This window comes from Physeter macrocephalus, chromosome 6 (assembly GCF_002837175.3).
Source record: "Physeter macrocephalus isolate SW-GA chromosome 6, ASM283717v5, whole genome shotgun sequence".
NCBI lineage: Eukaryota > Metazoa > Chordata > Mammalia > Artiodactyla > Physeteridae > Physeter > Physeter macrocephalus.
This window is the reverse complement of record NC_041219.1, coordinates 62,250,547-62,264,038: the sequence shown is the minus strand read 5'-3', so window position 1 is coordinate 62,264,038 and position 13,492 is coordinate 62,250,547. Positions and strand designations below refer to the sequence as shown.

Below are 13,492 nucleotides of genomic sequence, written 5' to 3'. Positions count from 1 at the left end.
TCTCTAGTTCTCGGCCCAGAATCTCTGCGGCCCTCACCTGCTGCCTGCCGCCGCCCTGACCCTCCGTCTTCAAGGTCTCCACCTTGGTGACTCGTTAGAAAGACCCCGATTAAGGGGTTCTAATCAGTGCTATGGTTTTTCATTTTACCTTGGGGTTCAGAAAATGTTAATTTCTAAATGTACAGTGACAATTGGGATTACCATCGTTCCTTAACTTGAGAAGTAAGTAGAAGACTAATTCATAGGAAAGTAATATACCTCAAAAATAGTGACTGATGCACTTGTAACATTCTCCTCCTCTGTTCGTTGGGGAAGAGTGGAGCTTTATCCTGACTTTTAAAGTTTATTGTGGAATTTATGAAAGATTTGCAAACGCATTAGATAAAACTAAAAATAATCACCCGTAAGTTTAGCAGCAAGAAATAATATCTGTTCACATATGGTATATGTACTTCTAGTCTTTTAAGTTTTATGCACATGTAGCCATGCTGTTAAGTAGCCCAAACTTAGTAGAGCATGATGTGAAAACTTTTATCTTTCTTCTATTATTACCTATCTTCTAGGCTGTGTGACTGAACCCCGTAACAAAAACTTGTGTAGATTCCAAAACTTCCTGATCATTTCCCATTATTAAAGCAAATAAACAACAAGAAGCAAACACACACACACGCACACACACAAAGACCCCAATTTAGATGTTAGTTTGAATCTGTATGTCCCCTCCCTGCCTCAAGCCTGACCCCAAGCCCAGTTCCACCCCTAAGCAAGTGAGATCAAAGCTGGCAGCAGAAACGTGTAACATAAACATGTCAGAGGAAACTCTTTTGATAACCTTAGGCTGTGAGCAGTCTGTCCGATCAGATGCGCTAACAAGGCAGATTAGACACATGTATCAAGAGTAAGAAGAAACAGGTTACCCCAGGGTACGTGCAGGGTAGTTGTGGCTGAAACAGCTCTCCACAGCCAAAGGATAACCTCTGAGGTACAAGATCCCCAAAGCATGTGTCCCCGGCTCACATCTCTCCGCCAGGAGGTAGAGGAGTTGGGTATTTGAAATAAAATGGCTGGGAGATAACAATTCTCCCCCACAGCTACTCTTGGGGGTGGTCCGTCTTCCTGGCTAGGAGGGTCCAGAGATGGGAGGGCTACCCATGTGTTTGAGGCATTTATGAGACTTCACAAAAAGTTTACTAGATTTCTGAAGGGGGGCCAAGGGGTCCTTATAGATATCTCTTCTAAAACTTCCCGAGAACACCGGGATTAGGAAATACTATGCCTTCTCTGAGTCTTCTCCCATCCACCATGTGAGCTTTATCCTGGAATTATGCGTCAAAGAGGAAAGATTCTTAACCCCAGCTACACATGAGAATTACCTACGGGGCACTTAAAAGACAAAGATGCATAGACCTCATATTCTAATGTTCTGATTCACTAAGTCCAGAGCGGGACTTGAACCATTGTATCTTTCAAAACAGTGGTTCTCTACCTTGGCTGCATGTCACAGTAACCACCGCACCTCACCCCGATTTAGTAAGCGCATCTCTGGGGATGGCGTGTCAGTATTTTGTCAGAGCTGCCCTTGTGCTTCCGCTGAATTCACAGTCCAGGCTATGAGCCACCCCTGCACTGAGGTATTTCCAGGTGTAGACCTACCTCCTCACGTGGGGTGTGCCTTCTGGGGCGGACACGTGGCCGCCTCCACAATACGGGATGGTCGGGGGCTGCCTGCCTGCCTGTGCCAAAGGGTCATCCAAAAGCCACGACTACTCCTCATCCCGGTGGGCATTAGTAACAAGTGAGACATCCGAGAAGCACAAGAGTACACACCCATGTTGACAATGTCAAGAAGCGGAGCTAGCGTTCACCCTCCCCGACCCCGCACAGAAAATCAGAGGCAAAAATTCAGACACAAAAATCAGAGCAAGGGCTTACGATTACTCACTTTACCAAAGGATGCTTGACTTCGCCAAAGAATTCAACATGGGGCCGCTTTAACTATCGAGTCTCCTTGGGGCATTTTACAATGCACAAAACTTTGATTTATAAACAGTTTTTTAGGTATGCATCTGTTCCATGAAATAAGGTCTACTCGCACAGATGTGTGTGCACAGTTAGATCTTAGGCTTGACATGTGTAGTCACTGATGATTTAGGTGGCTGAGCAGATGCTCTCAGGATCACAGATAGCATCGAAACACCTGTGCTAATGTGCTGGAAAACTGTGCAGGCAGATGTTCGTTTCTGCAGCGGAGGGGCTGCGTGCAGACCCAGACAGCAGGCAAGATTTCACCATCGCCAGGCAGAGAAAGCAGAGAGGTCACAATAAGTACGTGGGCAGAAGCCCCGTGTGATCTGTGTGCAGGCTGGGTGGAAGACAAAGGCAGCCTGCCTTTCCACCCTCAGATACATGTGGCCAAGCCAGGGATCTCTGGCAGACTCTCTGGGCCACCTGGTATTCTTTTACACGGAAGGCAGGCGCTGCTGGAGGGAACCAGATGGGAGGTGTTGGCACTGGAGTGAGGTCAAGGCTGCCTTCAAAACATTGAGTGCTAAGAGCTGGAAGCCACAGAAGAATCAGGATCAACTGCATTCAAAGCGGCATCCGTGAATAAAATTGGAGGAGATCTGTGACTAGTGGGAGAAACAGACCCCACAAGGTTCTTGCTGACCTTCTTTGAAATTGAAATGCTTTCTCGGTAGCTACAAATATAAATTTGGGGAACATGGGCATGAGGATGCAAGTGTGACCAAAGTGGGATGGTTGCCTTCGTTACTCAGTCTTGCTGGGCTCTTAAGGGTCTTACATCCATCAGGGCAAGAAGCTGGCTCCGGCTGAGCCCTGGCTGAGTCATGATCATTGGTTGGAGTAAGAGCCCGCACACACCCCAGGCCTCTGGTTTTTCTCTTCCACCTTCCTGTGGGTCCCAGGAGAAGAGAGACACAAGCTCTCAACTGAAAGAGCTACCTAAGGGTAGCTTTAGGGCTGGGGCATCGCTGGCGGGTTTCCTGCTCTGAACAGGAACTTACCAGCTCTATGTACTTGTAAGTTTAAATAGAACCAGTGACTCTGTCTTAACCTTCTGTCCTTGTCTTTTTGTCCTGCCAGAGCCGGGTGGCCCATCTTTCACCATCGGCAAAGCTATTTGGTTACTGTGGGGTCTGGTGTTTAACAACTCCGTCCCCGTGCAGAACCCAAAGGGCACCACCTCCAAGATCATGGTGTCGGTGTGGGCCTTCTTTGCTGTCATCTTCCTGGCCAGCTACACTGCCAACTTAGCTGCCTTCATGATCCAAGAGGAGTATGTGGACCAGGTTTCCGGCCTGAGTGACAAAAAGGTAGGAGCACCGTTTGAAACCTCCCATCTTTCCCCCAGTCCCTGAGGTGGGGCGGGGGGACTGAGCCATACTCAGAGCTCTCACGGACCTGTTAATTTCCTACATCTTTAGAATCGACCGTTCTTCCTTATGGCTCCTGAAACTGGGACACGGGAGCGGAGTTCAGTTTCCCCACCGAAATACTATTACTTCCCGTTCGCCTTCTCATTTGTGAAAGGTTGTCACCAGCGCGCCCTGGGCTGCAAATGAGGGGCTTGGTGTGTTCGCGGTTTTCTGAGCACACGGTTCCTCTTGTCTGGGACGCTCAGGTGGCCTGTCAGCGGCACAAGGCCGTGCATTGGGGCTGTTATTAGAGGGCCGCCCCGCGCCCCCACGCCGAGGGTGCCGGCCCATCACGGCCTTCATTTTCCTCCCAGGGCTGTTCGCCTGCACGCTCCCCCTTTGTCCCTCTGCACACTCGTGGGTGCCCAGAGTCGAGAAGGGTTGTTCTCATTGTGTCCTGAAGAAAAGTAGCTGCTATTTAACTGGATCGGGGGGTGCCAACGAATGGGCTGTCCCCATACCAACCGCAGGCCTCCCTGCTGGCCTGTGGCCGTGAAGAGAGGAAGGGAAGTTAAGTGTCTGCTGGTTGCCATGTTTTCTGGGTGAGGATGTGTAAAACCCAGGCTCAGTACATGTGACTCTCTAGGTCTGCTGGAAGCAACACAGGTTCCGTGGGAGCTCTGGTCCAACCGCAGTACTAGCGGCTACCTTCCTGCAGTGCCCAGGAGAGCCCCTGGATACCCCATATCGCTCCGGAGACTTTCACGTACAATGTCTCCTCTTCTCCGTTTCCTTAAGATTTAGAAAATGTGACTTCCCACCTCTTCCCCCAGGATGAAACTATGTGATATAGACAGATGTGTGTTTAGACCACATAGGTCACATGTAGTTAATGCTTTATCACATGGGTCAACTTTTCCCAAGACAAAACCTTAAACACTTAGCAAATGGTTTGAGAAGAAGGAAAAGGAGGAGATACTCTCTTTGGGGACTCAAGTTATGATTTCTCCATCTACTCATCACTACTCACCAAGGACGTTCAAAAGCATAAGGAAGATAAACAGCTTCTTAAGGGAATGAAAAAAAAAAAATATATATATATATATATATATATATATATACACACACACACACACACACACACATACATGGATCACTCACGAGGTTCACCTCTTTAGGTTAGCTCTTTCTCTGGTTTGTCTTCCTTTTCACTTTATTTTTCTTCCTTACTTTTAAAAACATTCCCTCTCTTCTATTTCCTTCTCCCTTATCTTTAAGCTTTTTTTTTTTTTACTTCTTTTCTTCTAACTCATGATTTATTATGCATTTCTTCAGATATTCATCCATCTATTACTTAATTCACTATAAACCTTTCTCTCTCTCCTTGTTCCTTTGTCAGCATCCTTCCTTTACCATTTTGATCCTCTCAGAAACTCTGAGCTAGACCTCTCCCTTCATCCCTTTCTGCAACTACTTTTTGTGCCTATTTCTGTGACCTGGGCAGGCGTGGTGCTGAGAACAGCTGATCTCCCAGGGCTCCGTACTTGGATGTGGCGGAGCTGAGGTGGGCCACGGCCACCCTAAGACACGAATGTGGCAGAAGCGTGACAGACCGTGTCCCCACGTGTGGATCTGTCAGGGGTACGGAGGACCATATCCTCACACGAGGGAGCGGCAGAGGTGTGGCGGATTATGTCCCCATGCAGAGGGTGGGGGGACCGTGTCACCATGTAGTAAATGACACGATCGAAGGATGGTGGGCCACAGCCCTTCCGGGGACTCTGGGCTGTTAAGTAGGGGATCCACCACAATTATCACAGTGTTTTGTTTTGTTTCCTCTGAGAATTGGTTAGGACACTGTATTTATGTTTCCCATCCTCTCAAGGGCCATCCGGCAACAACTGAATGATTTTCTACTTGCACTAAGCATAATTGAGATGGAGGGAGATTGTTTTCCCTTCTGTGGTATCGAAAGAACATATTGTTCTGGGCTGCTTGAACAGAGAGGCTCTGCCCCTGTCTGTCCTCCACACTACGTTGGTTATGTTCTGAAAAGTTGGATCCCATCTTTGCTTAGAGAACTTGAGTGGCTCCATTGCTTACAGAATAAGGACAACTTTTTTCAGACGTGGCGCTCAGAGCTTTTACAGATGATTCCCAGTGTGCACCAATAATTCCGTCTCATCAGCCGAGGCGTAGACTCTCGCATCCTGTGTTCCAGGCATCCTTGCCTCCTTATCCTTCCCAGGGACGCCTCTCTGCATCTGCCCGGGGTGTTCTTCTCCTTCCTTCTTCACTCACCAAACTCCTCCTGAAATTGCAAGACACGGATCAGAGATCCCTTTATCTGTAAAGCCTTCTCATCTGGGCTCATCTGGGAAGTTAGCCATTGTCTCCTCTGTCATGGCAATCATTCATACCTTTATTATAGCACTCGCCTCCCACATTGTAATCTACAGACGTGTGCCTGTCCATATCTCCCCTTATTTGACCGTGAGCTTCACAAGGGCAGTGACCATGACTTGGTTATCATTTCTACAAAAAGTCTATAGGGAGAGAGGGAGAGATGGTATACTAGTTTAAGGGTCTCTTGCACAGAGCAGTGGACTAAGCATTACAGGCAAAGAAAGCAGCAAGAGAGCAGGAACCCTTTAACAGCTGTTCAGTTTGAAAAGGATTATCTGATCCATTTCAGAACTCTGCAAATGACAAAATAGTGAACTGTAAGCATCTGACCAGAAAGTGTCAACATAATTTACAGAAGTATAGAAAACATTTAAGTAACCAATGACATACAACTGCAGATCACTGTCGGGAACAGTATTATAAGTCAGAGAGTTTTCTGAAAGTGCACTTAAAGTGTCAAAATTCTTATTAGTTTTACTTCAGAACACCTAAAGAAGCCTAAGTCTTGAGCATGACTTTACATGAGAGGAAGTATATTCTGTGAATTGAGCAAAAGAAAATAATAAAGTCTTCAAAACGATAACACTGAGCACAGAAATGAGGTGATTTTGAAGACTCTCTTTTCAGTGTAATTAAATTTTCATCAAGGAAGGTAACATTTAAAGTGGAGAAGGGTTTCTAAACTTGTTTTGACTATCACGGATGACATATCTTCTAGGTAACTCAGACCAAATGATAAATATTTTGGAGTGATGATGGGGAGATATTTGTAGTCATTAGATTTAGATATTTTAAGAAATTATCTTCAATTTTATGGCAGGAAAATGTTCCCAGATCTCATTTATGTTAAGGTACAAAGTCAGAACATTCAGAGTTAAATTTCCACGAAATCCTATTTGGGGGCTCCTTTTTTATTGGATGGCTTCCATCTTGCAATAGCACATTACATCATTGAATTCAGAATTATTCCACTACATGCTGTAACTAAATACGGGTGCAAGTTCTAACATTCAGCAGCCCTACTGTACATTCCATCAGCTCTCCCAGTGGGAGGAGGATATAAGGAAGCTGGTGACATCTTTCTTCTCTCTTTTTTTTTTTTTGGCGGGCGACACGTGGGATCCTCCCGGACCGGGGCACGAACCCGCGTCCCCTGCATCGGCAGGCGGACGCTCAACCACTGCGCCACCAGGGAAGCCCGTCATCTTTCTTCTCTTAACAAAGAGCCCACAATGCTCATTCTCATATTCTCGGCTATCCAGATGGATTTCTCATTTCGCAGTCGGCCAACCACAGTATGGAGGAGAGTTTGGCCGGGCAAACAGGAGACATATTTTCCGGGCACTGGATACATTACGTATTTACATATATGTTATATGAATAATCTTCGTCAGGTATGATTATTCCCATTTTACAAATAAGGACACTGAGACTCTGGGAAGTTTCGTGATTCCCTAAAGTCACACATTATCAGGTGACAGAGCCAGGGTTTGAGTTCCTGTGTGTTTGGCTTTAAAAATCATTTTGCCAGGATGTCTCCCTTGTAGTGAATCCCAGACAAAGTTATGACACAGCTAAGGATTGGTATTGACACCCCTGCACCCCACCCACTTCCTCATTGAACCTCCTACCCTCTCATTCAATGACCTTCAGTTTTGGTTCCACTTAGCCTAACCCTTCTCAGGTCACCATACACTACCACTGCCAAGACCGCTATTACTACCTCTACTGCTAGTACCGATAATAATAATAGCAGTTATCATTATTATTAATATGACTTCAACACTGATATCTCTGCAAACATTTTTTTCAGCTCTCGGGAGCCAGGCGTAATGCCAAATCCATTACATAGATTATCTTATGTAATGGTGCTTTTATAATAATACCTTCATTTGTAGATGAGGAGATTGAAGCTTGGAGAGGTTAAGTCATTTGCTCTTCTGATGTTCCTGGCTGGCTAACAGCCCCTCAACAGTGTGCCGCCGTGTTCAGATGCCAGTGCTCTTTCCAGTTAATCCTCTTTCTTCCTAGCCTTCCCATCTACCTTCCCGAAGCTTAACAAGTGAGATCCTTTTCCTCTGTTAAAGAGGAGCTATCTGATTAACTGATCCAAAATAATTAGATAGTATTTTAACATTTGCCCTTTATTTAATAAGTCTTTCAGGGGCGTTCCTTTCAACAGAGAACGGTGGTGCTTTCCTGGACCTGGGCAGGCGAATGGCCCACAAAGGGACTTTATAGGCTGGGCCTATTGTGACCGTGAGCTTTAAGCCACTGTTGGAGGGTGGCAGAGGGGTGGCAGCAGGACAGAGAAGCGTCAGTGATAGGTTCAGGGGGTGAAGGAAGCCTGCAGGGAGGCAGAGGCTGCCGAGGTCACTAGGGGCTGCCGTCCGGCCGGGGGGCTCCCAAAGCTGCGTCCTTCCTTACACATTCCTGCCACCAGTGTGACATATGCCCGCATTGTATTTTGCTGTTCTTCTCCTCAAGGAACTACAGGAACTTTATGAAATTTAAATGTCAAAAGGTGTTTATCTGGTTAATGAGGGCAGACATCTTCCCCTGCAACATTGAAGGTGCAATCAGGATAGCCTTCTCAAAACTAAGTAAGAACCCCATAGCTTTTCTAGATAATGATTCTTCTGAGTTTCTGAGAAGTTCCATAGAGTCTGGAAGCTGTCTCATGTCCTTTTGGCAGATAGGCAGTGTATGACTTTTAAAACCAGCACGCAAACAAATGTGTCAGCGTGCATCCTGGAAGAAAACCAGCCTGCGGAGAAGCGTATTTACACCACAGCTACACTGATGTGTGGTGCTTAGATGGCATTGGAGCATGGGTGAGGAAATGGGCCTTAACTTGCCACTGTACAGATGGTACTTCCTTGCCCTATTAACTTTAGGCCAGAAGCCAGTGGGAGACAGCTGACCTCAAGCCTGATCTGTCACACCCTGGTCCTGGCCCAGACCGTCTTGGTCAGGTCATGGAATAGTGAGCTAAAAGTAGCTCACCGGGGAAAGCAGCAGCAATGACCAACTAGCCGGGGACCTAGAAATGAGGGCCTGGGCTGGGCCTCCAGGTAGCTGAGCAAAAAAAGGGTGTGATTTATTACATGGAGTCCCTTGGAGCTGTCGGGCACCTGGTCCTTTTGTTACAGCTGGTCAAGAGCAGTTCTGGAGGAAGGAACAAGAGAAGAAAACTCCCCAAACCCTGGGACTGACCGGGGTACAGGACACACGTGGGTGGGAGAAGGGACACGTGCCCCTTTGTCTCCTAATTAGCTGAACCAATCTGACACCATGCATGGACCACCACCCCAAGTACTGAACCCACTCATTCCTGCCAGGGCGGCCTCCATCCAGATGCATCCAGAACAAAGCCCTGGGGCTCAAGCAGCCCAACTCTGTTGCTTAGGGTCAGCTCTCACCACTTCTCTAGGCTTCTTTGAGAACGGGGCTACTTATGGCCCCTAGCTGGCCCCCTTGAACTCTAATTCCCGAGTCCATTCTTGACTGGCTGCCTTGACTGAGGCATCCAGTAGGGCTTAGCAGCGGTCACCCTCCCGGTCCAGGGATACAGGTGTCCCCGTGTAGATTGCTGAGCTCCCGAGGGAGCCCCAGGGTCCCCTTTCTCTCCTTCTTGTGTCCCCTTTATAGCATCAGGCCTCACTCCGCCCTCCTCTCCTTGAATGATCACCTGCTTCCTGACCTTCTGTGACTTCCCACACAGGATACCTCACCTCCCACCTCTGCTATACTGTTGGGGCTTCTAGGGGTTGAACGGTGGTCCCCCAAAAGATAACGTCCACATCCTAATCCCTGGAACCTGTGAGTGGTGACCTTATTTGGAAAAGAAAGATCTTTGCAGATGTAATTAAGTTGAGCATCTCCGGTTATGACCGTCCTGGATTGCTGCTAAAGCCAATGACAAGTGTCCTTACGAGAGAAAGGCAGAGAGAGAGCTGACGCAGAAGAGGAGACCAGGAGAAGTAAGAGGCAGAGACGAGAGTGTGGCGGCCGCAGAAACACCTGGAACCACCAGAAGTTAGGAGAGACAAGGAGTGGATGCTCCCCTAGAGCTTCTGGAGGGAGCGCAGTCCTGCTGACACCTTGATTTTGGACTCCTGGCCTCCAGAACGTGTGAGAATAAATGTGTATTGTTTTAAGCCACCAGTGGTTTGTTATGGCAGCCACAGGAAACAAACACGGGGCCTCCGTGGCCCTCCTGTAACCTGCACTCTCAGGGGCTTGCCCCCCTTAAACCCTGGTGCCCCTATTCACCTGCTCTTGTCAACCACCCAGCCCCGTCCTTCCAGAGCGGGTATTTCTTACAGCAGAATCCAGTTCAGTTCCTCTTCCCACTAATCTCCTCTGCTTGGAAGAACAGATCTACGTCACCCTGAAGATTTGCAGGGACATGGTTTACACCCAGAGGGAGTCTTCTCCCTGCTGGTTAATTTTAAGGAGACAATAAAAACCCCGCGTGTCACTGTGTGCTCCCTTTTGCTCTGTCCTTGAGCCTGATTACTGTTAGCTTCTCCCAGTATGTAGCGTATTATCTGTGTGTACACTCCCCGCGCAGCCTTCTACTAGACCTCTGAGCAGGGAGGCCATTGTCAAAGGGGACTGAGGACATGTCTTTGTAAGATGTATCATTTTCACAACTCTTCTGGGGAAAATGTTATTAATGCAGCCCTCTTATGTTCTGGATTTCGCTGTGCTGTTCGTATCACGGGACTGCAAGGGGTGTTGTTTGATCATCAGGTACAGGTGATGTTTTGCTCATCGAAGGCAAACAGGTGTCCTCTCTCATCACGGAGATGAATGTATCTTCCCTGTTACATAGGAGTGCACACTCACATATGCATGTATGTGTGTGCATATGTGTGTATAGATACTTATATATCTCCATCCTCCAAAACGACATAAAGATAACAGGATAACTGGGTAATTAGGAACTTGACGCTTAACAAAGCTGCATAAGGAATGCAAGTTTCCCATGTCCATAGGAACTTCCGTTTTACAGAGTTGATCTGAGAAAGGACGTCTTTACCTGAAAAAAGAAGAAAGCTTTGTCTCATTCTGCTGATAATAGTGGAACCATCATTTTGTGAAATGAAACAAAAATGAAATGAAGGAAGGAAGAAGAGAAGGAAGGAAAGAGAAAGAAGGGAAGAAAAAAAGAAAAAAAACCATCAGAACCCAATCGTAAGCTAGATCTGCTCTGTATATCTCTTCTTAGAAAGGTGGTCCTGTGCAAGGTATTGGAGAGATAGATGCCTCCCTGGAGCCATGACATTTTTTTAAATTGCTACTACACAAATTAGCATGAGGATGAATTTACAATTTCCCCACCTGAATTGACCCCCAAGTGAAAGCCAGCAATAGACAACAAACAATTTTATTAACAAAACTCAAAGCGTGTACCACCAAGTGCAGTACTCAAGCTTTGGGTGCGCTGAGAGTGGGAGAAAATAGTGAGCGCGTCTCTGAACTGGTCAGGTCCTTGAATTTATCTGTGTGGCTTCCATACGGGACCTCTCTGGTCAGGCCATCTCTTCCAGGTTGGGAAGAGCGCAGCGGCCCTGGGGAATCCCATAGAAGTTCGAATCTACTTATGGTCAAGTCTCTGGTTCTGAGAGAAGTGAGCCGTTGCATTTAGCCAACGGTTGAAAACAGTTTTTTTATTCCGAAGTTTATAGAGGTCCAAGAAAAATAAGAGAGTTCCTCACCATCCTTTTCTCTCTGGTTAAAAACAAAAATTAGAAATAAATGTTTCCGTAAAGGGGGCTTTTACAGGCTGATGAAATCTTAGCTTGTGTTTTGAGGATTTATTAAGATTTAGTGTTTCACTTCTGGGCAACGAAGTTCAAGTCCTTTGAGACACATTAATGCAGCCGTGAACATTTATATGCGGCCAAAGGCATCAGGCCGAAACTGAATCAAGTTTTAGAGATGTCAGAATTGTATTCACAGTGCAGACTGTGGCCCGGGCCGGCTCCGGGCCTTTATTTTGGTCTTTTGGCGCTTCCAGTACACCCTCCACCCCGTAATGGTGGCAAGAGAAGTGGGCAAGGGCCTCAGTGGCCCACGTGCAGTCTGTTATATTGTGGGAAGCCTTCTGCATAGCCGGGCTAGCTGGGCATGTGCTAGGGCCAGGAAGGTAGGGAAAGGGGTGTTCGGAGCCGGGTGAGGGTGGTGGCGGAGAGAGCCTGAGGCTGGGGAGGCCCAGCCATTTCTTCTCCAGTTCATGTCAAGGTTTCCTTTCCAGCGAGGGTCACAGAGAGCCAAGGAGAGACGGCTCACGCTCTACAGGCACCATAGCCTCAGACATTTCTTCTCCCCTGTTTGGGCAGATCAGATTCAGAGCGTCAAGGGCAGTGGCTCCAGGCCAGCGTGGCCCGGAGAGTTGCCCACATGGTGGGTCCCCGAGGCGCAGGCAGCTTAGACTTTCAGGAAGCAGAGTCAGGAGGAGGAAAATCGGGGTTCTGGGTCCTCTCTGTAAGCGTTATAGGATTAGTCTGTGCATGTAGACCTGTCTGTGTTGGGGACGCCCAGGAAGGGGTGGGTTAGGGCCAAGTCTTGATATCAGAGTCACTGAGGGAACCCTTTCAAACGAAACAGGGCTCTGTCCATCCAGCTGGAAATGAAAGGCCAGGTGGCAAAAGCTGCCGCCTGAGCAGGACCTGCCAGGACGCAGCCAGGAAACCAGACATCTGAAAAGGGTTGAGAAGGGAAACTACTCTGGGGGGAAGTTATTGGAGGGCTGTTCCCCCCTCCACTTTTCTCCCACCCCTCAGACCTACTGAAGGGGCTTTGAGGGGGTCGCTGCGAGAGCTTGGGATTCGCCCCCTGCGGTAGAATGGGGGAGGGGCTGGCATTTGCCCCAAACCTGAGAAGACCCAGGTGACAGGTCTTGGCCAGCGGCCCGGTGGGTGGGCCAGGTTCCCCCCCACGGCAGGCCAGGTCTGCACCCCTCAAGTCCACATCAGGCCACCCGGGAAGGAGGGGGCCAGTCCGGGCCGGGAGTGGAGGGAGGTGATTTTAAAGGAACCTGCCCACTGGGCTTCCTGCTCAGGACGAGGCAGCTGCCCATCCAGAGATACATGGGAGGGGTGGCAGCCACCGCGGGAGCCGGAGGGATTGCTGTAGACAAGCAGCTGCCTTCGGGGAGCGAGACCAAGTTGCTCACCGAGAGGCGCTCGGGGAACCCGTGAACTTCCCTAACCGGGAGGAGAGTCTGCGCTGCACAGCGGCCTTGTCAAGAGAGCGTCAATGCCGGCTCACCACGGCACCACGAGGTGGCTGCTGCCTGCCTCTGGCTTCTCCTTCTCTCTGCCTCCCACCCCAGGCCCCCAGAGAACGGGGGAGAACAGCTCAGGGGCAGGTCCCGGAAGAGCTGGCTTCACTTGGCCCGGTGTTAGCGCCTGGGGTTCCTGCAGACACACGGCCGCCTCGGCCCTTATTAGTGAACAATGATTGAACTATTTAATGAACACACACTATGTGCCTATTGTCAGACTCTTCACATCTGTGTCTCCTTTAATACTCATGCCCACCCTTTGCGATAGATTTTTTTTTTTAATTTTTTTTATTTTTTGCGGTACGTGGGCCTCTCACTGCTGTGGCCTCTCCCGTTGCGGAGCACAGGCTCCGGACGCGCAGGCTCAGCGGCCATGGCTCACGGGCCCAGCCGCTCCGCGGCACGTGGGATC

General features: G+C 48.5%; 1 protein-coding gene across 1 annotated transcript in view; it reads left to right on the top strand.

Moving 5' to 3' along the window:
• Positions 1-13,492, top strand: part of GRIN2B (glutamate ionotropic receptor NMDA type subunit 2B) — a 300,853-nt gene that overhangs the window by 249,730 nt on the left and 37,631 nt on the right. Inside the window, exon 8 of the mRNA XM_007125818.2 lies at positions 3,106-3,335. Coding sequence (XP_007125880.2) covers positions 3,106-3,335 — 230 coding nt within the window. The remainder of the gene's footprint in view (positions 1-3,105; positions 3,336-13,492) is intronic.